The 27,483-nt window shown below is 36.2% G+C and overlaps 1 protein-coding gene across 5 annotated transcripts in view; it reads right to left on the bottom strand.

The window, feature by feature from the left end:
* Positions 1-27,483, bottom strand: part of LOC150109341 (BLOC-2 complex member HPS3) — a 386,547-nt gene that overhangs the window by 194,683 nt on the left and 164,381 nt on the right. For all 5 annotated transcript variants that reach the window (XM_090407481.1, XM_090407512.1, XM_090407505.1 and 2 more), the window contains exon 11: positions 5,941-6,037. In XM_090407481.1, the coding sequence (XP_090263607.1) occupies positions 5,941-6,037 (97 nt within the window). The remainder of the gene's footprint in view (positions 1-5,940; positions 6,038-27,483) is intronic.

Genomic DNA, 27,483 nt, shown 5'->3' with positions numbered 1-27,483 from the left:
ACTATTTATGAGACAGTGGCTGAGAGATACAAGAGAAGGGCAGTTAATCAACTGAACCACTCTCTTCTGAATCACCAAGAATTTTTAGAGAGAATTTAGGTGCACCACCACCCCAAATGTGAGAGTAGTATTCTAATGTTAGATGGATTTGAGATTTATACAGAGTAAGCAGCATCCTCAGCTTCCAAGTTTTTGGAAGATGAGGATGATTGTGCCAGGAAAAGCTAGTAGTAAGAGTCAGTTTAGAGGGGAGATCTGGACTTGAGAATTAAGCTGAGCATTATCAAACTCGAAGAGAGAAGAGCTAATCTTTATAGGAGGAAAAAATACAAACTGTGTTTTAGAGGTACTGAGGATGAATCCCCTGTTATTGTGTTGCTAAAGGATGGTATGGAGATCAGTGTTTAGGTCACATACTGTAAATGATCTTGAAGATACTATAAATGACATGTTTGCTACAAGATTTGTCATATGGGTAGAATGAGTGGAGAGAGAGTCATCATCAAAAAAACTGTGGATGGGATGCAAGGTCAGCAAAAGAGGATTGTTTATGTATACAAGAAAGAGGATGGGTGAAATAACAGAGCCCCAAGGAACACCTGCATTAATAACAAAAAATCTGAAGCCAGATTGAGAAACACTCCACTATTAAATGCAGTGAATGCCTAGTAAGAAATCAAAATTTTTCGAGAGGCAAACTACCAGATTTGGGCAATTTGCTTCTTAGCAAATCTTCTTAGCAGTTTGCTGCAACAGAAATGAGAAAACTGCCAGTTTGCTGAGACCAAACTGACAAAAGGAGGGGAGGAAAACCATAAGTAGTTGGCAATTTGTTGAGAAGCACTTGATGCTAAACCCTATCCAATGCCTCGGATATGTCGAGTGCAATAGCACAGGTTTCTCTAAACCTTTCCATGGCATATGTATGGCATCAGAGATGGATGAGGCAGGCAAGATCTATTGTGTATCTTGATTAGCAAAATCCACATTGGTGGTTAATTAGGTGTTGGTTCTGCAGGTGTTGAAGAGGTTGACTGTTGATGATCTGCTCTATTACTATAGACAACAATGAAATGAGAGCAAGAGGCTGACAGCTTGAGTAAACACATCACATTTCTATATATGTGGACTTGATAAAGGATGCGCTAAGTATAATATAGTGTAGAGATAATAAAATAGATGTTAGTTCAGGAGCACATCTCTTGAACACTCAGCTATTTAAACTTACATGCTGAACTCATTATGGGGTTTAATGGAATAAATACAACACATGTAAATAATTAAACATGTTTAATTATTCTGATATCCCATCTCAGTCACAGAAACACTATTAAATTGCAAAAACACACAAATTTGCACAAATGATAAGTGGAAAAGATTAGACTGAAAGGAGGCTTTCAGTCTAATCTTTTCCATTAGAGGCACTCTCTATTGGCACTGTTGGCCAGCCTTAGCTGTGTTGGGTGGGAGGACTAAGAATTAGGCCTCTCTAATTTTTATTAATATCAGGTCAGTTTTTAAATTCTGCTACTGATTCTAAAAAAAAAAAATCTTTTAAATTTGTATATTTTTGAGGTAAGGTAAAGCATAATAGTTTTTTTCCATTATGCAGAATCAAATGGAAAAAATCATTACACAGAATCGAGCACAGCGCAGTTGAACACCAACAAAATCAATACTGATATGAAGTGTTGCAGGTGCAGACTTTTTTTTGTTTAGCAGCTCAACACACTATTGATGAAACTTTCTTCTGCAAAATTAGATCACAGGAAGCCAAGTTCAAACTGCTTGATGATCAACACTGCAGCATAAATGTCCTCTTCTCTTGACAACACCAACAAACTGACCACATCGTTTCAATAGTATAAGACTCAACTGAGGTCAAGAATAAAAAAAGTTCAATGCAGTCACCTCAATTTTCACAGAGAAATGAATGAATCATTAAATGATGATATTATTAAGTTAGCAGGAGAATGCAACTTCAATCCTAGAAAAATCGTCAGGTGCACTTTTTCAGGTCTACAAATAAATTAAGGATGAAAAAGTGCACCTGATGATTTTTCTAGGATTGAAGTTGCATTCTCCTTCGTATGTTGCACCTCATGAAAGTGACCTGAAACATACCAACGAGCCCATCAAATTTAATAGCAGCAGTACACAACTTAAAGGGAATTATCTGCAATCATTCATACGAACTCAGTCCAACCTAACCTTTGCTCGGAGAGAATAAGACCATCAACTATGAAAACAACTAGAAGAAAAATGCCAAAATGTTGATGACAGTTGATCACTGATTACAAAAAAGGAAAGTTACTACAGAAATCAAATGATACTGTTAGCCACCATGGAAACCAATATACACGTACTGTATATTGACCCATTTCACTTCACAAATATATGTGGTCTCAACTCCAACCTTAATGGTGTTTGCAAAATTCCAGTCTGCAAAATACCACCTACTTTTCCTTGATGAAACCCAAATCTTAACCCTCTCCCCACAAGCACCACTCACAAGCTCTCTCAATGCCATTCTGAATTCTTTGATTTTCTCTCCTTAAATGTTGATTTTTCTGCATTCCCACTTTCCTAGCAGTGAAATTATCTTCCTAAGAGATTTTAATGTTCACAATGCCATCTGGCTCTCTTCCAAGTGCACAAACCAAGCAGATGTGCTGAAACAGTTGCCATCACTAACAACCTCACACATATTGTTCGCATTCCTACTTCCAAACACCCTAGATCTCTCTTTCTCTCTCTCGCTAGTGACTCTTCTGAGTGCAGTGTGAACATTGTATGTTTCCTAGGTAATTCAGACCACAATCTAGGTGCTAGTGTCCTAAGCTCATTAAAATCTCTTCCTAAGAGATTTTAATGTCCACAATGCCATCTGGCTCTCTTCCAAGTGCACATACCAAGCAGAGATGCTAAAACAGTTGCCATCACTAACAACTTCACACAAATTGTTCACATTCCTACTCCCAAATATCCTAGATCTCTCCCTCAATAGTGACCCTTCTGAGTGCAGTGTGAACATTGTATGTTTCCTAGGTCAGACCACAATCTAGGTGCTAGTGTCCTCTCCTATGGAACAATACTCACACAGCCATTGTCAATCAAGAGTAGTTATCTGGCATTATAGCAATGCCTAGCAGGATGACCTTCATTACTTCTATGCCTCATTTCTGTGGTTGGACTATTCTTATTATTAGCCTTCCAACCCAAACATATGCACTGATCGCATCACCGAAGTAATCTTCACTCGCATGGAAAAATATTGTACATTCCCCACACTAGTCTAAATCACCATCTCCTATCTAAGCCTTGGTTCTCCAAAAGATGTGCTTAGATGGTACAAATGAAAAATCAAGAATAACACAACATTACTGGCTTTCATTGAGAAATCCACCTTTCTTTAGTGCTTATACCTGAGCCTGAAACTGCAGCAAGAAAACTATCAATACTTCTAAAAACTTTGAAAAAGCAAAAAAAAGCAAGAAAGTTTCATCTTGTCCAAATGGCAGTCAAGTCTTTTAGTCTCTTGTCAATGCAATTCATCATAAGTTTTTTCCCAAGATGAATCCCACCCAAATGGCTCTATTGTATCATCACCCACAGAAAAAAATCAATCTCCTGGCTTTATACTTTTCCTCCAATGCATGCAATAGCCAATAACTGATCCTGGCAAATGTCCCCCCAACCATTCTAAATGCTCAATACTCTCAATTCTTTCTTTTACAAGGAGAGATTAGAAGAATACTGTCTGAACTAGATACTAAGAAGTTTCCAGGTCCTAATGAAATTTCGCCGATTGTCCTGAACCTTTGCATGCCAGAACTGATTCCTGTCCTACATCACTGTTTATGCTTTCTGAATCCACTGATATCTATTACACAGCATGGAAATGGCCTATGTTCAGCCCATTCCCAAGAAGGGTGACAAATCATTACCATCAAGTTCTCATCCCAATCTCTCTCATTTCAATCCTTTGTCAAGTAATGAAAAAAAAAAAAAACCCACCAATACCTAACTCTTACATTAGAAGGAAGGTACCCAACTAATAAATGACCACCAGTATGGATTCTGCCACTGCTGATCAATAGGAGATCTGCTCATGTGTCACCTATCTCTGGGCAAATATCATGAAAGTCTGGTGGATGTCAAGTGGTTGCACTCGACTCAAGCTGGATGCCAAGTGGTTGCAACTGACCTCCAACCCAATACACAATTTTTCAGATGACAGCACATTACACTCCTTGCTTTCATTTGATAAACCTTATCAAATGAAATTTGATAAGGTTTACCAAGCCATCCAACAATGGGGTTCGGATAACCTCATCAATTTCAATGCTAATAAAACCCAGTTCTCTCCTATTTCCCATAAAAAAGAATCATTTTCCCAGTATCTTTTTTGATGATACCCAAATTTCCAGACAGTTTGAGATCTCTCTTGGAATTATCCTCACATCAAACTTCTCCTGGCATAAACACATCACAACCATTGCATCCTCAGCTTCAAAAAAACTAGGATTGCTCTTTCGCTTAAAACGTTACCTTCACCCCTGAACAGCTGTTAACATTATACAAATCACAAATCTGCCCAGTTATTGAATACTGTTCCCACATATGGGGGTGGGGCCCCTAAAAGCTCCCTCAAAATGCTTGACTCAATACAGAGGAGAGCAATTAGACTTATTAATGACCCATCTCTTACCAACTCTCTCCACCCACTTTCACATAGACGTTTGGTTTCTGAAATATGTATATTCTACAAATATTTCCATGGGAAATGCTCATCTGAAATAACATCAATAATTCCTCTGCTCAGTACTAAGCTTGTTGGAACACATGCAGCTGCTGCTCAACATCCCTTCACAGTATACCTAGAAACAAACAGAACAAGTTTTTTTTCCTCCTCCTCCATCCCTGCAACTGCTGCACTGTGGAACAGTTTCCCAAGGAACATAATTTACAGTCATTTAAATCAAATGTAAATAAGTTCCACCTCTCCCAACCCACTACTCATACACGGTGCTAATGTACTATTGGTTGATCAACCAACCTTTTGTGTATGGGCACAACATAATAAATAAAAATAAAAAAAATTCTGCAATTGGGTTACAGCTTTCTGACTGGATGCACATAGCATGTGATAGTGGATTCCTATTCTCTAACTATGCAACTAATGCCAGTGTTCCAGAAGATTCTGCTCTCTCACCCATCCTCTCCATGCCAATCCAATATGCAGTTTTGTTGATGACAGTACATTGAACCCCTCCTTTACAGTTGACAAACCTTTCAGTACATAAATTACCACAACTTACAGAACATCGACTGCATGTTCCTCTATTCTGATTTACAAGCCATCCTTCAGTAGTGTTCAGATAATCTCATCAATTTCAAATGCTAGCAAAACATAGTCTAGTATTAACTTTTGACAACACTGAAGTCTCTAAACAAAATGAGATTTCTCTTCTTGAAATTACCCTGACATCAAGCCTCTCCTAGCATAAACATATTATGACCATTGTCTCCTCAGCTTCCAAAAAGCTAAGAGCTCTCTTTGACTTAAAGCATTAATTAACCTCTGAACAGCTTTAACCTTATCAAAATCAAGATCCTATAGGTTGATCAACCAACCTCTTGTATATGGCCTCAACATTTAAAAGAAAAAAAAAAAGAAAAAAATCATAATTTTATAATGTAATGCTTATTTGGTCATTAGGTTAAAATAAATAAATATTAGAAGGAAAAAAAAACACCTCTTATACATTACTATATATTTTTCAAGTTTGTAAAAAATCCTTACATAATCCAAAAATGGATACCATTTTTGAAATCAGTAGGTATAGCTAACTTGTGCATAAATTACCTAAATGCAAATTCTATTTATAAGTTTTAATTTGCAGACACATGTTATCATTAACTTTGATATATACTTACCTATTTTATAAGAAGACATACCAGATAGTAATATTATCTTCCATAACTGAGTAGGTGCATCTTCAGCATACATATCTAAAACTGATTCTGCCACTGGCTAGTAAACAAATATTATAAATATGAATTTAAATAGATTATTATATTTCAAAATATAATGAAATTATATTATTTTTAAATAGAAATTAAAAATGAAACATTATTTTTAAATAGAAATTAAAAATGAAACATTATTATTATATAGACATCTCCATGATGGGTAGTGGCCCTTCCCATAATCATAGCATTATACATACCCATAAGGATATGTGCATTGCATTTTGAGATACCAAGACAATTAATGTGATGTCATTCTCCATACAGAAGTAACCCAGTTGTGAACATACTTCATGAATAAACTTTCTTTGCATACACTTGGATAAAGGATTAAACAAAAATATAATTTTTTGGCAAGTTTAATTTAAACTTTCAGTCTGTCATCATAAAGAGCATTCCAAAAGAAAATAACCATTTTAGTTTAGCCTCTGAATCCTTGAAATCATTTCCACATCTCCACCAAATGTGTGCACAATAGCCTGGATGTGGGTCCATCAAAGCATATCACAATTCATTGCATTCCAGTTCACCTATGTTGTAATATTTGGTAATTTGTAATTTATAGTTTATTATATTGTTTATGACGTTACTTCTTACTTCTATTTTTTCATGATTGCTTGAGCTTGTACAAAATGCCTATATGCTCTAATCTCTAACTCATGTATAATACTATTATTTGACTTTAGTCTTTTCGTAATCTACTTAGCTTCACTCCCCCCCCCCCCTTTTTTTAATACCATGAAGTATGCTCTCACACGTGCTAGTATCGTAGACTGAGGAAAAGCCTCTGAGTGGGGCCAAATATTTAATCTATGTTGCTATAATTCAAATGTATTAATCCTTAAAAATTTATTTTTGTTAACAACTGTGCCATTAAGGATTGTGTAAAATAATTTTCTATCTTTCCTTTACATACAGGAGAATAATTTAGCTAAGCACGTATAATAACTCTTAAATAAATTTTATCTCAAGCAACTCTGAATTACTCGGTCGTGAAAGTTACTTTACTCAGGTCACACAGGTTCGATGTGTTTTTATGAGACAGTGCATTGGCTAACAAAGATCAGGCAAGCTATTAACAAATCCAAACATGTTTATTCTAAGACAATTAATATACAAAGGAAATAGGACATATCATGTGCCTGATTCTCCACACATTCATTAAAACAATTCACTTAAAGCATTAGACAAAGAAATTATTTGCACTCAACTTATTTGATACATGGATGGATTTTAGCACACATAACCTTACTCTCATTACAAATAATATAAGGCAAAACTATACTATAATTGTTCTAAGCATTATATAACATAAGCACTATTCAAGTCTACAGTACTCTTTTAAGCACATTCAAACTCACGTTCGGCTTTTTGACCTCTTCAACACATTATGCCATTAGTTAAACAGAATCAACATCTATCGTCTGTATATACACACACACACACACACAATCTACGCTATTAACATAAAGCAATTTACTTACAAGCTCACTATATCATGTACAGTCCTGGATCCAAAAGGATTAAGGGTGAATTCCGCTGGCGCCTTTCTTAATTCTTGTAGATAGGCTTATACGTTGGTAACACATGACCATTAAATTATTTAAGGAATTACAACGTATACTGGAATATTAATTAAAAGAAACATTAATAAATACCTCCTATATTTCGGCAATGTCACACTGTCATCTTCATGAGAACATACAACGACACGTGAACGCAGGCATTACAAAAAGCAAATGAAACAGAAGAGAGAAAACTACTGTTATTCCTAGAGTCCTAAAGATACCCCCTAGTGGACTATATTGGGTTATCTTGGCTGTTGGGCTGAAGTTCTCAAGATGCAAGCTTCCCAAATTTGGGGCAGTCCCATGCACACAAATTTGTTTGAGGTTTGGAAAGTATTTTAGAGCTGAGGCTGATTCCATGAACAATCTTTCATAGTTAAATTTGCTGTGGTGTATTAACGTGGCTTTCTCACAACATATTCTGTGGCGGGTATCCAGAGCATAGTCTGCAAGCCCCGAGTGGCAGTACTGGTGAAACTGCATGTAGTCTTTGTGTTCCGAAATCCTGACATTTGCTGTCCTGCCTATCTGGCCAAAGTAGGGCAGTTTACAGTTGCAAGGGTTCTGGCATACCACAGGTAGGTCTAGGGGAAATGGTTGGTCTTTGGTGGAGCGGATAAGGGATGCCAAATTTTTATATGGTTTGTAACAAGAAGTCAGGTCATATTTTTTAAAGATTTTGGTTATTTTTTCAGAGGTGCCCCGGATATAGGGAATGGTGATGGATTTGGTGTGATTTTTGTTATGAAGGGGGGGGGAGGGAGATTGTGGTTAACTGATTTTAATATTTTTTGGGGGTTGTAACCATTGGCTAAGAAAGGGTTAAGGATGTGGTTTAGTTCAATGGTTAGGGCATTGTCATCTGAACAGATTAACTTTGCCCTGTTATATAGTGTTTTCATAACCCCATATTGTTGTGAGGGGGAAGGGATTGCTGGTGAATGTATCTCCCTGTATGGGTGGGTTTTCTGTGAACAGAGAAAACCAAGGATCCATCAGGCTGGCAAGTGATTAGAGTGTCTAGGAAATGGAGACTGTTGTTTTCCTCTTTTTCAAGGTGAACTGGATTCTGGGGTGTTGGTTGTTTAAGTGTGTTAAGAAGGAATGGAGTGTATCTGAGCAATGTGGCCAAATAGCGAACACATCATCAATATAGCAAAGCCAAACAGTGGATTTTTGTGGGGCTGAGTTTAAGGCTTTCTCTTCAAAAGTCTCCATAAAGAAGTTGGCCAGAGATGGGGAGCGTGGTGAACTCATGGCTGTCCCGCCTCTATCTGTATGTAGAATTTTCCATGCCAAACGAAATAGCCTGAGTTCATTGTGAACTGAAATAGGGCTGAGATATCAGGAGGAAATTTGGCTTGGATGAGCTCTAAGGTTTCCTTAAGTGGGACATTTGTGAATAGGGAGGAGATGTCAAAACTGACCATTATGTCAGTATATTGGAGTGAGAGGTTTTCTATATTGGCTTTGAAGTGGGCTGAGCTTTGACGTCTCCTCCCTATTCATAATGTGATGCTGTATTGCCAGTATAGTGTGTGAGCACTTTGGCTAAATGTTTGGCTAATTTGTATGTGGGGGAATCAATGCCATTCAGTATGGGATGTAATGACACATTTTGTTTATGTATTTTTGGAAGTCCATATGTTCGGGGAGGGGGGGTCTAGAGTTATAAGGTTTTAGTTTGTTGGTAACTTCCACAGGCCAAGAAGTGAACTTCTTAAGGAGCCTTTGGAGTGTTCTAATTTGGGAGCTGATGGGATTATACTCAATAGGGAGGCAGTAGCCTGATCTAACAATTATGCATTAAGCTTACCTGTGTAGTTGGTTTGGTTGAGAGCCACGGTGGCATTTCCCTTATCTGCTTTGGTGATTACTATTTCTTTGTTTTTCTTCATTTCTTGCAGAGCTTTATATTCTCCTTTGGATAGGTTGGTTTTTGGTGGTCTTGCTTTGGTGAGAACACTGGCTACATCCAGTCTGATATTGTTGGTGATATGGTTTGGAAGGTTGCGAAAAATAACGGCCGAAGAAATAATGATTCAGATAGAATGTGGTATCTGCAAATTCCAAACCTTATCGCCAACAATATCAGACTGGATGTAGCCAGTGTTCTCACCAAAGCAAGACCACCAAAAACCAACCTATCCAAAGGAGAATATAAAGCTCTGCAAGAAATGAAGAAAAACAAAGAAATAGTAATCACCAAAGCAGATAAGGGAAATGCCACTGTAGTTCTCAACCAAACTGACTACACAGGTAAGCTCAATGCTTTATTGTTAGATCGGGCTACCTACCTCCCTATTGAGTATAATCCCACCAGCTCCCAAATGTCTGTGCGGTTAGCCTAGTGGCTTTGTGCTTCGCAACCATGTGCCTGGGGAAGGAGTGTCCAAGGTTCGATTCCCGTCAAGGACGTGAGGAGCTCAAGGATCTTCCTCAGCCATAGTCAAGTTAGCTGGTCTTGGGCGTGGACAGCAGGGTTTTTTCCACCAGTTTATCTGGTGTTTTTCATCCCGCAAGCAGGCAAACCGGTCCGAGGACACACGGATTACAGTCAGGAATACTGACCCAGCCATAAGTCTGATTCTTCAGCCTATGCTGGTTCCGGAGCCCAGATAAAATTGGGGGGGGTCTAGATGGTACCTTGAACTCCCAGAAAAAGAGGGAATGCTGTACCATCACACAGAATTTAGTTCCCAAATTAGAACACACCAAAGGCTCTTTAAGAAGGTCACTTCTTGGCCTGTGGAAGTTACCAACAAATTAAAACTTTATAACTCTAGACCCCCTCCCCAGAATATATGGACTTCCAAAAAAACATAAACAAAATATGCCATTACGTTCCTATAGTGGATGGCATTGATTCTCCCCACATACAAATTAGCCAAACATTTAGCTAAAGTGCTCACACACCATACTGGCAATACACCATCACACATAAAAAAACTCAGCCCACTTCAAAGCCAGTATAGAAAACCTTTCATTCCAACATACTGATATTATGGTCAGTTTGTTGGAATGAAAGGTTTTCTATACTGGCTTTGAAGTGGGCTGAGTCCATGGCTGTCCCACTTAAGGAAACCTTAATTTCCTCAGCCCTATTTCAATTAACAATGAACTTAGGCTATTTCGTTTGGCAAGGAAAATTCTACAGATAGAGGGGACAGCCATGGGTTCACCACTCTCCCCATCCCTGGCCAACTTCTTTATGGAGACTTTTGAAGAGAAAGCCTTAAACTCAGCCCCACAAAAATCCACTGTTTGTGTTTGCTATGTTGATGATGTGTTCGCTATTTGGCCACAATGCTCAGATATACTCCATTCCTTCTTAACACACTTAAACAACCAACACCTCAGAATCCAGTTCACCTTGGAAAAAGAGGAAAACAACAGTCTCCCTTTCCTAGACACGCTAATCACTTGCCAGCTTGATGGATCCTTGGTTTTCTCTGTTTACAGAAAACCCACCCATACAGGCAGATGCATTCACCAGCAATCCCCCCCCCTCTCACAACAATATGGGGTTATAAAAACACTATATAACAGGGCAAAGTTAATCTGTTCAGATGACAATGACCTAACCACTAAACTAAAATACATCCTTAACACTTTCTTAGCCAATGGTTACAACCCCCAAAAATCCAAAAAATATTAAAACCAGTTAACCACAATTCTCCTCCCCCTTCATAACAAAGATTACACTAAATCCATCACCATTCCCTATATCCGGGGCACCTCTGAAAAAATAACCAAAATCTTTAAAAAATATGACCTGACTTCTTGTTACAAACCATATAAAAATTTGGCATCCCTTATCCGCTCCACCAAAGACCAACCATTTCCTCTAGACCTACCTGTGGTATGCCAGAACCCTTGCAACTGTAAACTGTCCTACTCTGGCCAAAGAGGCAGGACAGCAAATGTCAGGATTTCGGAACACAAAGACTACATGCGGTTTCACCAGTACTGCCACTCGGGGCTTGCAGACTATGCTCTGGATACCCACCACAGAATACGTTGGAAGAAAGTCACATTAATACACTGTAGCAAATTAAAATATGAAAGATTGTTCATGGAATCAGCCTCAGCTCTAAAAAACTTTCGAAACCTCAACAAATTTAGGTGCATGAGACTGTCCCAAATTTGGGAAGCTTGCATCTTGAGAACTTCAGCCCAACAGCCAAGACAACCCAATATAGTCCACTAGGGGACACCTTTAGGACTCTAGGAACAACAGTAGTTTTCTCTCTTCTGCTTCATTTGCTTTTTGTAGTGCCTGCATGCACGTGTCATTGTTGTATGTTTTCATGAAAATGGCAATGTGACATTGCCGAAATAGAGAAGGTATTTATTAAAGTTTCTTTTAATTAATGTTCCAGTATACGTTGTAAATTCCTTAAATAATTTAATAGTCAGGCTCCTTTCTTAATCTTGCACCACTGCTGTTATCGGGCACTATCCAACGGTTGTCGTCTTGCAAACTTATCTTTCTTTGGCGATGTCAGGAACTGGTTCTGCTGCATCAAGTCAGCACGCATGTGGATCAGTACATTCATTGAAGAATTTTACAGAAGGATATCTTGAAATACAGTCTCTTCTGCGAGCGAACTCCCCAGATATCTAGAATTAGTGCTCGCAGGACCCCGACTCTTCGCCTCCTAGAAAAGCTTGCCACAGGAACAAAAAATAGAGAGAGAGAGAGTGCTTTTTCCCCTCAATCTCCACCTTTTATATCATTTGCTGTCCCTTGGCTTTCTCTCCAAAACTTTTCGGATTTACTGGAAGTGCCCTTATCACCCACGCTTACATCAGGTTTTGGCGTCAAACCTCATATAATCCGGTGACCTTTGAGACTGTTGTTGATCTTCAGTTTACTAGCCTAATCCTGTCTGATCTTTTAAATTACAATTGCTTGTGGTTCTACATTCAGTTATTCTAACATTATATTACAAAATTTATTATATTTCAATAGGTTACATACATTTCCAATTATATGTATTTTATGGCCCGTGTAAAATCGATATAGGTGAAAAATATTTCTATTTTTCATCACAAGAGATTTTACAATGTAATACAGAACCTGTAGATTCTTCATCCCAAAAAATGCTTAATAGAAAAAAGAAAGTAACAATAGATCCTATTTAATTTAGAAATTAAATAGGATCATAGTTGCATTTGTTTATCTCCATATAACTGTGTGAATATAACTTGCAATATAATTGTGTAAAATTCGATGCAGTAGGAAATTTTTTCTTAACTTTGCATTGACTTTTATAGAGATCACAAATATTGTACATAGAAAGATAATTATAATTTAACACTGTTATTATGAATTTTGTATATAAGGTTTATATTAACTGTAGTTATAATAATTTTTGTGATTTGAAAAACCATGCAAGTATGTATTGAAATGGTAGGAACGTTAAACTATATATTTCAAGAACAATGCCTTAGAAAGTAGCCTGTCATTTTTAAGTGGTTCCAATTTCAAAGAAAGAGCTTAGAAGCTTTGTTTGTAAAATGTAAAGTGCCTTCAATTGTTCGAAGCTTAACCTAATGCATGTCTCACAGACAGAGCAACAACAGGCAGCGAACAACTAAGGATCTCCTGCGTGTAGTGAATAAGATTGTTTTTGTGTGTTCCGGGGGAAACAAAAGTAATCAACAACTCTGAAGGTCACATCCCCCTTTTGCACGAGAATGTTAGGGGTTCTCAAACCTTAATCCAGAGACTGCAAGAGGAAGTATAAGAAAGGATCAAGAAAAGATTCAGGGGCTTTTTATCGAGGTATCCAGAGGCAGCAGATCCAGTATGTAGTAGGCAGAGGCAGTATGCAGTGATGCAACGGCAGTATGCCGGTCTGCAGAGGCAGAAGCGAGGAAGGAAGCAGGTATGCAGAAACGCAGAAGGAAATGCAGTCTCCTCTCGTAGTGTCTGAGAATCCAGCATCGTGGGTCCGTTGGATGTCCGAAGAGAAGTAGGGAAATGTCTAAGAAGAAGTCGAACTGTAATATGCATCAAGTCCTGGGAATTCTTCACGATGCAACAGCGCTAAAGGAAAGAAGCCAGGACAGATGTTAAGGCCCAGGACGAAAAGGCAGTATCAGTGAAATATGCTCCAATCCCTGAAAATCTTCCAAGACGATTTTGACAGAGCTAAAGAAAAGGAAGCCTGCACGAATGTTGAGGCCCAGGATGGAAAAGTCAGTGGAACCAGATAAGAGATGAAAGAGCCAGTTCAGATATATGTCTCAAGAGAAGAACTGTGAGTACAACCTTTATGTGTATGTTTAAGATTTCGGAAGATTGACTGATATTTGGTGGGACAATTCCAAAGTTAATGTGTGGTTATATGTTCTGGACTAAGAGGTAAAAGAAATATATTAAGGGGATAAAAATCCCTTATTGTTTTTCAGCCAGTATGCAAAACTCTAAGATTGAAAACTACGAAGGTATGTAAGTTCTTTTCACTTAAACTTTGATATCATCTAGGTCTAGCTACTCACTGATGAGACCTCAAAAAAGGTTGAAACCGGTCTGGGTAGTGACCTCTCCTCATAATGTAAAGCAGTATTACATCTCCTAGGAGCTACATTATGAGAAAATATCAAGAGTAGTGAGGGATCTTGCTCCACCTTTGCACTGAGTTGCCTTGGTGTGGTACTACCAAGTGGTCACGTACGCTTGGATTCGCCGATAGTTCGTCGGCATGAAACGCTTAGATCGTAGTTTTCAATCTTAGAGTTTCGCATACTGGCTGAAAAACAATAAGGGATTTTTATCCCCTTAATTTATCAACTTCGCCAGGAAAAAAAAAAAAAATAGCCATTGAGCTTTTCATCTTAGGTAAAAGAAATATTGGTATTAATTTAGATATTAATTTTGATATTAAACTTGTTGCTTAAGCATACAGTGTATAATATTCGACAGAACACTTATAAAGTTAAATTATGATTGATTGTTTCGGGCTAAGAGGTTAAGGAAAATTGGTGTAATTAAATATGAGAAACTTGTTGTTTGAAGTATATGATAATATTGTTGCATGTTTTTTTTTTTTATGTATGCACAATGTATGAGATTTTATTCATGTTGGAGGTATGAGATTTTAATTCTTAGTTTAAAAATTTTGAAGAGCCAATTCATTCATTAAACTGTATTATTGCATCCTAGTTTAATAAATGTTTGTTATGTTAAAGAATGTGTATTCACTGATCCTTGATCCAATGCACTGTTTCTAAATAAAACGTGAACCTGTGTGCAAATTTAAATAAGAGTAGCCATGACTGTCAATAACTCTTGAGATAGATACTGCAGGTAATCTTAATTATATTTAATACCCATAAAAGGAAATCTTGGTGGTGGTGGTGGTGCAGTCGTAACATTAAATAAATTTTCCAAGGTTCCCAAGGTATTAGAAATTAGGTAACCAGTAGTAATTTAGGTAAAGAGTAAAGTAAGAATAGGGTATAAAGAGAAAGTAAAGTAAATAAAGCAGGTAAAATAAAGTAAAAGAAGATAAAGTAAATAGAAGATAGAGCATAAAAATAGGGCATGAAATAAATAAAAGTAATAGCGTAAAATATACAATGGGAACAAGAGACATCATCTTGCAATTGCAACCTATAATATGACTTGCATGAATAACAATTGTCAAGAACTATTAGACTTCAGTACTTTCAATAATTTTAAAATAACCAATACTTGTTTTCAAAAAAAGAACATAAATAAATATACTTGGAATGGCAGAGGAACAAGATCTATAATTAATTATATCATTACTAATCAGAAACTAGCTCCACAAGTGAGAGATGTACATGTTTGCAGGGGAAGTGAAATTTTTTCAGATCATTACTTAGTAGTCTATAAAATAGAAATACTAGCAAAATAGAGAAAGGAATAAATTAAAAAAAAAAAGAACATGTATACAAAGTATATCTATTATAAGAAGAAAGCATTACAATGCTATATCATGATTAACAGATTACCTAAAAGAAGCCCAAATCAGTGAAGATATAAAAAGAAGAATGAAAAACTTTAATAAAGATCATCCATAAAGGAGCCTCTGAAGTACTTGGAAAAAAATAAAATGTTAAAAAGAAAAACAAATGGCATACAAATCACTCCTTCAAAAACATACAAAGGAAACAGAAGAAATATACAAAATATATTTCTTCTGTTATTAATTAAATAGAAGAAACAGATAGAAGACAAGACATAGCCTATGAAATATTAATGAAATTAAACAACAAAGAAAGAGACACATCACAAATCAACATAATACCAGAGAAACTGGATAGAGCATTATAAGAATTTATGGTATAACCCAAATTTAATAATTTAAATACAGAGAATAATAATGAAGAAATCAGCACTGATATAGAACCAATCAAACTGGAAGAACTATAAGGAGCAATAAAGGTATCAAAAATAGAAAATCAACCCGATTAGATGGCATAAATACAGAGTTTTGGAATTATGGTGGAGAATATTTACATCAATATTTCTAAGTCCTCTATAATTTCCATAATCATCTCTGTCTCCTTTCTTAAATATAGATATAAACCTTAGCATTTAACCAATCTGATGGAACCTCACATTTCCTCCAAACAGTTATTTATAGATTCTTTAAATTAATAAATAACTGTTACGGCATTTAAAGGTTGGGATCATGTTAGATCAAAAATAGTTAAATAAAATAAAATAATACAACAGATGACACAGTTTAATTATTTAGGCTGCATAATAACATATCTAAAACATAAAGATATAGAAGAAAAAGTGAGGAAATTTCAGAAAATCTGTGGAACAATTAAAAGTACACTGAATAAAAAACACAAAATGCAAAACTCAACTATAAATTTTATAAAGTAATGACCTTTCCACTCTGTTATATGGTTCAGAAATACGGACTGTTAAAAAGAAAGATGAAAGCAAAATACAAGCTGCAGAGATGAGATATTTAAGAGCAATAAGAAGATGCACAAAATTGGACTACATGAGAAATGAAGACATCAGAAAAGAACTAGATATTTATAACATAAATAAAAAGTAAGTGGAGGTTTCTGTGGTTTAGAAGTTCATAAGGCATATTCCGGTAATTGGACCACATTTTTTTTTATTAAGCTAAAAGCACAATATTCATTTCTTTATTGTACTTTTAGCTTAATAAAAAAAAAATGTGGTCCAATTACCAGAATATGCCTTATAAATAAGAAGATCAAGGAATATACAGAAAAAGAGAAAGAACGTCTATTTAGGATGGAAAAATTGAGAGAAGAGCAGTAGCAAGATGGAAAGACCAGTGAAGTCTGGAACAGGCAAATGCCTAATCCTTCCTTGAAGAGAAAAAAGAAGTAGAATATAACTGCATATAGCATTAATTTTTATTCATTAACAGTAATTCAATATTCACCATTCTGACAAATTTCTAACAAATAATTTTTAAATATACACTGTCTATCAATAATTGTCTGGACAATTTAGCAATTTACAATTGATACCAACAGACGAACCCTAATATCGGGTATGTCCACTATGGATTCGATCATCTCCTGAACCTTTGAGGGAAGCTTTCCACTAATGTGCGGTAGATATCAGGTAGAATTTGTCTCCATTTCTCCATCAAAGCAGCACCGAGTTCAGTGAAAGATCGATGACGTGCTGCTCTGGATCTCAATCACTGTTCCAATTCATTCCACAGGTGTTCAATAGGGTTGAGGTCAGGACTCTGCACAGGCCAAGACAGTCGTTTAACACCCATTTTTTCCTACCATTCTATAAAGCTGCAGCTTTGTGACATGGAGCATTGTTGTCTTGATGGTAACACATGTCCATTCCATAAAACTCCACAGTGTAGGTAGCACCTGATTATCCAGAATATCAAGGTACTGAGCTGCCTTCATAGAACCATGGACAACGACTAGTGGTCTCATTCCAAACTAGCTGAATGCACCCCAACCAAATACTCCTCCACCACCAAACTTTACTGAGGGATACAACACACGGTCATAACAAGTTCACCAGGCTGCCTCCACACCCTACCATCAGACTGGAAACAGGTGAACCTTGATTCATTGCTCCAGAGTACTGTTTTCCACTGGTCAATTGTCCAGTTCACATGCTTTATGCACCAGGCCAGATGTTTGTTGTTGTGATGTTCGACTTGTGTGCCACTGCTCTTCTGTGGAAACCCAGTCAATGGAGTTCTTTTCATACAGCATTAGTGCTCATCATGGTGTTACTGGCACTGTGAAATATCATCATGGATAGTCTGTGTATAGCTGGTTTTTGCATGTCATCCCTTTTAACACCTTCCTGTGTCTGTCAGTCATTTTCAGTAACCATCCTGCATGTTTTCCTGCACTAGTGATGGCAGAACGCCTCCATTTGTTGATCACCAACCGTTGATTTTGGATACTCCGTTGAGCAGCAATGACATTTATGGACATGCCACCAATGTGACAGCCCACGAAGATACCTCTCTCGAAGTCACTGAGTTCACGTTGTATTGCCATACCACCTGTATTCACCTGCTATGATGAAATACTGCTTCCTACTATCTGTACACCAGTTTTTATGTTATTAACAAACCTGAAATGTTCCATAACTTCAAATAACAGAGGTGTCCAGACAATTATTGGCAGACAGTGTAGTTCACCAATGACTATTAATTTTTGATTCACAGAGTGATATTCTGAAATGGTTATGAATAAGAAGTCATAAAACAACATTTTCTAGAAAATCAAAAGCCAGCAATTCCTTGAGATCTGAAGTAGTTACAAACTTATTGGTGAATTCAGCAAGTTGCTATTTATATTTTCTACCTCTCTCTCTCTACCAAAGATTTTCACATTTAAGATGGTCAAAAACAGATGAACACTAAAAACAGGTGAAATATAATATTCCATGAGTACATGAGTGAGTGTATCTCAGTATTCTATCAATAATTTGCATGGCTTCATTGAGTTCAATAATTATGAAATGTGCATATGTAATTCTGAAAAAAAAATTTTTAATAAAAAATAAATAAACAGCAACATATATTCCTGATTTGTTTGTTCTGCATCTATGTGACTTATCAGCCAGTTTCTTAATCATGCCAATGGCATCATGGTTTTCTTTACTTATTTTACTTTACTTATTTGACAAAAATTTTTTCCTTAGTATCTAAGGCTTCCTCAGTATATTAACAATGGAACACAAAATAAAATGTATTAAAATAATTCTTTTAAAAATGTACCACTATAGCTTAAGTTAAGACAGCAGACAGTCAGCAAATTCCTATTTTTTAAAAAAAGTACATCAATTAAAATTATTTCTACATTAGTTTCAGTTTCTGTCTTTCATTTCTATGAACATGACAGCTTATGTGCCTATTTTAAAAATACTACTTCTGAAGTCATAAGCATGAAAGCAGAAAGCTCTTTACTAATATAGCACATTCTAAAACATTTTGAGAGCCTGGTTTGGGAATGGTTGGAATTATTTGAATTACAGATGTGGCACCTAAGGCCACATGGCCAGTTTATATATATCCTAAGTTCTCCAGTTTGTTAAGTGGGAATATAAATTCAAGAGTCTGGAAGGGAAAACCCTGCTGCTTTTGTAGGGAGACCAACTTACCTTTCAGTTGCAAAGGACATATTTGTGTGATTGATTATTGAGTGCATTGTTATGTACTCAATGTCAAAATGTTATGTCAAAAGTACAGCTGATGCGGTATTAATGCCACACAGCAGAGAGGATGTTATTGCTGGACTGGTTGGTCCAGCGGCTAGCATTACCTACTCACCAACCAATAGGATGTACGTTCTAACCCACTAAGGCATGGATGTTTGTGATTATCTTTGGGTGAGAGATGAATTTCAGTTCCTGGCATGAGACACCATCCCACTTATTGAGGACTTCAAATGAATGAAAATGCTTCATGCTTGACCTCTAGAGCAGGGTTATCAGATTATGTAAAACATGTTTTTAAAAAAATCCTTGGCCCACCATGGTATATACATTATAGGTTGCATAGGTTGTATTGTGTGTCCAATTCATACATACTGAATATTCTTCACACTTAAGTTAGTACAACACTATATTCAGTCCTGAAGATATTTTCAGGTGCAAACTTTGTTTGCTCTCACCGGGATCAAGGATTAAACTAAATTTATCATAGTCTAACCTAGTGAAAAATAAACTTTCAGCATCTTTCTCTAAATCCAGAGTAATTTAATAAAAAAAAAAGGTGGCAAACCTTTTGGCAACTCCTATAGGTAAAGATGACCTTGCTACTGCTTCTGCCTGGTATCTCCAACTCTGGGCCTGGCTCCCACTGAAGAGACCTCAATAAAGGTCGAAACTAGTCTGGGTAGTGGCCAATCCCTTAATGCATAACAGTATACATATCCACAAGGAGATGTGTTTTGTATTATGGGAGATACTGAGATAGGAGTGTTGGTACCTTGCTCCACCTTTGCTACGAGTTGCCTGGTGTTGTACTACTTACCCAGGTAAGATAGTACAACACTATATTCAGTCCTGAAGATATTTTCAGGTGCAAACTTTGTTTGCTCTCACTGGGATCAAGGATTAAACTAAATTTATCATAGTCTAACCTAGTGAAAAATAAACTTGCAACATTCTTCACACTTAGGGATCCCAGTTTTTGAAAACAAAAAACCAGGACACAATAAATTTTGTAGAATTAAGGGTTAAGAGAAATAAATTTTATTCGTTAACATTATGTATTTTAAAATAAAAAAATTAAATATTTATTTGAATTTATTTTATTAATGTAGATAACATAAATGTTTATACATACGTCAAATAAATAGAATTTTAATAACAACACTTAAACACAGATGACAATACTTAAACACGTAACATTTAAATCAAACATTAATAAGTATATGAAATATAAAGACATAGAATAAAGATATAAAATGTTAATATGTCAATAAAACGGGAACTACAATGTAAATACAATAAAATATAAACAACACGAGCCTTATGCGTATTGTGTAGATGCATAATATCCAAAATTATATGAAAAATAAATTAATTTAATTTAAAAATTAAAAAAAAAAAAAATTTATAATTAATTTTTAGTATATACCTCCTCTCTTCCTTATTCTGCCTCTTGTTGTACATTACAGCTGGTTGTTGCCTGTCCCATTTTACTGCTACTTGCAGAATCATTATTATATTTGATTGAAGAATTGATTTTGTGCAAGAGTTGTCAATTCTTAGATACTATATCAAAACACTCTGAACATGACATGTTTCTGTAATGGGTTTTAACAAGCATGATAGATTTAACTGTGTCCAGTTGCAAGAGATTCCTTTGATTTGTCCATAATGATTTCATCAATGAAAAAATTTGTTCAATAGAAGCATTTGATCCTGGTAAGGTCAAACAAAAACTTATAATTGAAGCTATTTCACTGTAAGTAATTTGTTCCTTTTTAAAATGACCAAAGATTTCTTTCTGCCTATCCTCAAGTTTACAACTGGCATTATTCCATTCATTAATTTATACTCAGTTGCATACATTTTAACATGGCTGTACTCATCAAATAAGTTCTCTTCGTTTAAGTTGAAATTTGGTAAGATGGTCTTAATTTCTTTGACACATTCCATTAAATTTTTCCAAGATGCAGGTGTGTTCAAGCAAGCCCATTCCATTTTAGAAAATACATTAAACTGATTTTGAGCCCATTCTTGAATATATTGAATTGCAGTGAAGTAGAAATTGGAGATGTTGTCTCTAAATGATGATTCAGTCATTAAACCTTCTTCACAAAGATTTTTCATTTAGATTTTCACTTCACTGGGTAAATACTTCTCATTTTCACGCAATAAAATTTTCGTATTTTTTTTTACCTCACAACCCATAGCATATTCTCTTATAGTCTTTCATTTAGCTTCTATTAAAAACAGAAGATAAATGAAAGACTTCTTATCACAGAAAAATGTATTCAAAATAGTTAGACATTTATCTTGAGACAAGAAATAGGATTTAAGCCCATCATACATTTCAATAAAACGAATTAAACATGGCTTCAGTGAAAGCCATCATGTTTTGCTATGACCTGAAATAGTCTTGTATTCAGTTTCGACAAAATCACAAAAAGATTTTAGACTTTTGACTCATGTTTGGAACTTTTTAAAGTTACTAGGCTTCCAATAAGCAGAGTAGTGGTTTCATGACATTAATCTCCCACCTAATGCTATAACAGTGGTCATCTATTTAAGATAGCCATTGTTAACCAACCAGATGTGTGCTAAGTTAAAATCTAGAATACTATTATTAACTTAAAAAACATTATTTTATACAATTATAAATTGGGAATTGAAAAACTATCGTTGCGGGTCAAGATTTGGGCAATATAATATGGCTTTAATACTTTGTTTGTAAAACACTCATACTTGAAAATAAACATTCAATCAGCGAGTTATAACTTCTATTTAGTAACTTAGAACTGGTCCAAAGATCCCACAGCTAGTGTCAATTCCATGCCATGCTAATCCCGAGTTTTTTGAAAATAATAAATTGAATGTGACTGTGATGAGCATATATATATTTTTTTCGATTTTTACCAGTTTGACCAAAGTGGAATAAGTTGCAGAAGCATGGAAATTTATAGCAACAAAGAAGAGAGGGTTTATTTTTAGAGGATGACAATAGATGATGGTTGTCTATCGATTTCAAAAAAAATTGAGACTAAAAAAATGTTACCTACTCCATCTGGGGAACAAAAAGGTATTATATGTTATCTGAAGGTGTTAATTTTGAGGTTTTTTAGCTTTCTTTAAAAAAAGAAACAAACAAACATACATATTTATGTTTCTAATAAAGTCTTTGAGAAAACATATCAGGAAATGATGATGATATGACATTTCTTTTTCGATATGTTTCGATTCTCATTTCTATCCTGATCAAAACTAGTATTACTTTCTTATTTCAAATCTCTCTCTCTCTCTCTCTCTCATCTTGTTTTTATCTTGGAGCAAAAACTATCCCAATGAACAGTAAACGTTATAAATAACACTTTCTCTGTCTCTTGTATATTCTCCATAATTCAGTCGATGTACATCTTTATGCTGGGAGTGTTAATAAAGACTAGTCAAGGTTATTGGAGATTCTCTGGAGGTTAATGAAAATGAATTAACCTCCAAAATAGCAAAATTAAAGCAGATCATCAGAGAGACAATACAGGAATTACAAAAATTCAAGAGGCGTTTAAACGAACATGGGAGAAAAAGAAAATTAATTAGCAAATAAGAAACGAAGTCAGGAAGTAACAAAAATCAGGTAAATGACGTTGTTTGTAAAAAGAAAGATGTTATTTGGTATGGTGACTCTATATATAAAACAAGAGTTATAACTTTGAGTTTTCCCAAAGCAATTCAAAAACAGAAAAGAAAAGTAAACGAGATCATAATTGTAGTGGGTAGGAGGGAATTTAAAGAGAAAGGTGACCGGCAGGCACATGAATGGTATAAAGCGTTCATCTTCAGGCTAAAGAGAATCCCAAACAGTTTTTTCGATATGTTGCAAGTAAAAGAAAAAATGTATATGGCAAATGATTTTAAAGAATGCCGATGGCAGGGAGGTAACCAAATCAGTTGATATAGTGGAATTACAGAGCAAACACTTTGCAAAAGTATATCATCCAGGTGGTGACACTGCAGGAATGAATGAGCCAATAGCTTATACGAGAATTGTGGTGAATAAAGTAGAGGTGAATAGTCTATTACAAAACCTCAATGTCAATACATCTGTGGGATTGGATGGTATACCAGCTCGTGTAGTACGTGAAGCGGCTAAAGAATTGTCAGTGCCCTTGACTATTTTGTTTAATTCAATTCTCGGGTCTGGGTTAGTCCTCAGGGGATGGAAAGAGGGGAAAATAGTTCCACTGCATAAAGGAGGTTCCAAGACTGCTGTCGTAAATTATCGACCAATCAACATATCAAGAATTGTTGTCAAGGTCTTGGAGAAAATAGTCAAGAGGAAAATACAGGATTTGATAGATGAAAATGGGATACTGTATGGGGGACAGCATGGGTTTGTGAAGGGTAGATCATGCCTCAGTAAATTGCTCATGATTTATAACACAGTGATGGCTGAACTGGATAAGGGTAATGGATTTACAGTGTTTCTACTGGACCTTGCTAATGTCTTTGACAGGATACCACATGGAATTCTAATCAGTAAACTGCAGCATATAGGGATGGATATAGGACTGGTGAGATGGATAGGAGGGTGGTTGATGGATAGATATCAGAGAGTGGCTTATTCAGGAGCAGAGTACAAAAGATGGCCCTGTGACTAGTAATGTGCTGCAGGGTTCTGTTTTTGGACCACTACTGTTCAATTTGTTCATTAATGATATAGGAAAGGATCTGAGAGGAAGTGTTCATTTGTTTGCTCATGATGCAAAGTTGGGTAGAGCAATAGTGAGTGCACAGGATGTCAAAATTTTGCAGGATGATTTGGATAGTTTGGTGGACTGGGCTAAGGAGAATGGATGTCAATTTAATGTGGCAAAGTGTACGGTTATGCATTTTGGGGTGAAAAGATTAGCAGCAGTATATCACATTGGTGGACTGTACTCCAGGAGATTGACGAGGCCAGAGATTTGGGAGTGTTGGTGGATAGGGAGTTGAAGTTTAGGGGGACACATCACAAAAGTGGCTAAATCAGCTCATCAAATCACTTGGTTGCTGAAAAATACTTTAACAAGCAGAGACAAACAGGTTATTGTTCCGAGCCTTGATAAGACCCCATCTAGACTACTGTGCCCAGATATGGGTGCCAGGGTTTCTTCTTGATGGGAAGGAGGTGGAGAGGATCCAGAGACGAGTGACCAAGATGATAGCAGGTCTATGGAATGAACCTTATGAGAACAGGTTGAAGATTTGTGGGTTGCAGAAATTGGTTGATAGGTGGAAAAGGGGTGATATGATTGAGAGATTCAAATTACTGAAGGGTTTCTATAAGATTAAGTCAGAAGATATTTTTGAGAATGGGACTGGTGGTGGGAGGACTAGGGGCCATACTTGGAAGCTGGGCAAGAGTGTGGTTAGCAAGGATGTTAGAGCTAAATTTTTTACTTAGAGAGTGGTGAATGAGTCGAATAAGCTGCCAGAGTTTGTTGTGGGTGCCATAACTGTGAATGAGTTCAAGGAAAGGTATGATAGATACTGTGTGAATGTTGAATAGTTGTTCTTGAAATGATGTGAGGGCCTCCCTCGATGAGTCTATTGACTCCTTGGAGTTGCCCGTAATAATAATAATAATAATAATAATAGGTACTAATGACTTAACTAGCAATAAGTTCAGTATGAGAGAGAGAGAGAGGGACATGAAGGGGTTGTTGGAAGAGGTGAGAGAGTGAAAATCATCTGTATTTTATCTCGATATGATAAAAAAATGAATTGAGAAGAAGGACTATGATGGCAAATGATTCGATGCATAGGCTGTGTATAAGAAATGGGAGTGGGTTTTGGATGTGTGGAGTGAATTTGAAGGAAGATTGGATTTGTATAAGAGGGATGGCCTATACCTGATTATGTTTAGTATCAGGGGTCTTTTAAAAACTAATAACTGGTATAAGACCTAACACAGAGAGGCAGGGAAAGTAAATTATAAAGGGAGGAATTGTGAGAATGTGAGTGTAAGAGCGACAATGTTATATAGCTGGGTTAATGACAGGAATGGGCTTTACCATGGAAATATTGACAAGGAGAGAACGATTTCTACTTTGTGTTCTTCTGGTTCAGACCCATCAAACATGTGCAAAGATATCTACAATGTACAAGGTACTAGAGAAGACCAGAGATCTGCAAGTTGTCCAACAGTGTCATGCAGACAAGAGTATACATAAGAACATGAAAGTAGATTATTATCTCTGTACATTAATGCTAGGAGTATCAGAAACAAACACAATAGCGTTTGTTGCCTTGATCAATATGTTAGGACCTCAGATTGTAGGCATTAGTGAGACCTGGCTATCAGAATTAGATATACTAACTGGTATTGAGTGTAAAGGATACAGTATTTTTAGAAAGGATAGAGAGGAGGGAGCATGCTGCTAATGATATATGATGACTTGAATCCAATTAGAGTTGAGACCTATGCTTATACTACTACTACTAACAGTATTTCATGTGGTAGTGAGTTTGAAGCCATCTGATGTGAGGTGGAATCTAACAAGATCAATGGGTACTGTTATAAACCTGGTGGATCGGCTGCTAGTGGTGAAGAAATAGACAAGATGAGTTCGAAAAGAGTAATCATAATGGGAGACTTTAATTATCGAAATATCGATGGGAGTGACAGTAGCATCTCATGAGAAGAATGAAAATGAATTTAATGAGCTGCTGCGTGACAACTTCCTCAAGCAGCACGTGATGACAGAAGGAGCTCGAGGTCAAAGCGAATTAGATTTGATTAGCGTCAGAGGGCGTTTCAGTTAAAGACATAACTATTCTGCCTCTAGTTGGTGACAGTGATCATTCGGTACTCACTTGGGAAGTGACTAAATTTATGGAAAATTTATGCTGAAGTACAAAGCAGGAAATTATGACCAACTGAGGAGTATCCTGAGTTCAGTGGAATGGGATCGGTTGCTGGATGAGAAGAATATCAACAGTGCATGGGAAGCATTTAAACAATACTTAAATGATGCAATATCAGAATGTGTCCCAAGAGTTTGAAGAATAAATAAGGTAGGAGTCAAATGTAAGTGTAATCTTATTAAGCAAGGGATTCATAATAAAGGATGAGGTGGAAGGAATACCGTGTGCATAAGGATGATGTCCATTATGAAAATTATAAGCAGAAGGCTAGAATAGTCACAACTATTGTATGGAAAGCAAAGTCTGAGTATGAAAAGAAACTGGCTCTGCATGCTAAACACAACCCACAAGAACTCTATCGATATGCTGCAAGTAAAAGAAAGAATAACTCTACTGAATGCAAATGGTGCAAGGTGACAGAAGCTGAAGTTGTTTGACAAATGAGTGCCCATTTTGCTAAAAGCTATCAACCTGGTGTATGCAGCACTACGTTCTACTACCTCTTCACTGAATGAAGAAACTTGGGTGTATGAGGTATTAGAGCTGTTGCACAAACTGAATAAGAATTCAGCAATAGAGACTGATGGGATATCAGAATGTGTGCTAAAAGAGTGTTCAGCTGAACTGGCTAGTCCTTTGAACCAGGTAGTTTAATATGAGTCTGAGTACAGGGAAGATTCTGCAGGAATGGAAAGAATGTATGGTAATTCCATTGCATAAGGGTGGTGTAAAAATTTTGGAAAAACTGGTTATGGTTCACATTCAGAATGGGTTGACAGTGAATCTCTACTTTGCAATGAGCAACATGGGTTTACTAAGGGAAGGTCATGTTTTAGCAATTTCGTCACATTCTATAACAATGTTACCATTGAACTAGAAAAAGGGAAATGGATAAATTTAAACTCCTCTGTACTATTAAAGTGACAGTAAATTACTGTTTTGTTTTTTTTTATTTAGGCTTTTCTAATTACTTAAAAAAGTGTACTTTTTTTTCTAAAAAATCTATAAAAACATTTGGAAAACCCTGTGTTTGTTTACCAAAGTAAGCAAGAAACAAACACCTATCTGCATCAGAGTAGACACACAGACAGGCAGGAACAAGAGCATCTATGACAATAAACAAACATCTTAAAGATAAAACTGTCAGTTGCTCACTAGGAATAAATGAAGGAATGATTCATATAAGGTTAAAAACTGAGAAAGGATGGATACCTGAATGTAGTGAATATAAGCATCAGCCTATATTGTAGTGAATATAAGCATCAGAATATAAGCATAAGCGCCAGCAAAGGTTGGTCGATT

This window comes from Typopeltis vanoorti, chromosome 2, assembly GCF_054136105.1.
Source record: "Typopeltis vanoorti isolate ZY-2024b chromosome 2, IOZ_Tvanoo_1.0, whole genome shotgun sequence".
Taxonomy (NCBI): domain Eukaryota; kingdom Metazoa; phylum Arthropoda; class Arachnida; order Uropygi; family Thelyphonidae; genus Typopeltis; species Typopeltis vanoorti.
The sequence above is the reverse complement of the archived record's forward strand: the minus strand, read 5'-3'. Positions and strand labels throughout refer to the sequence as shown.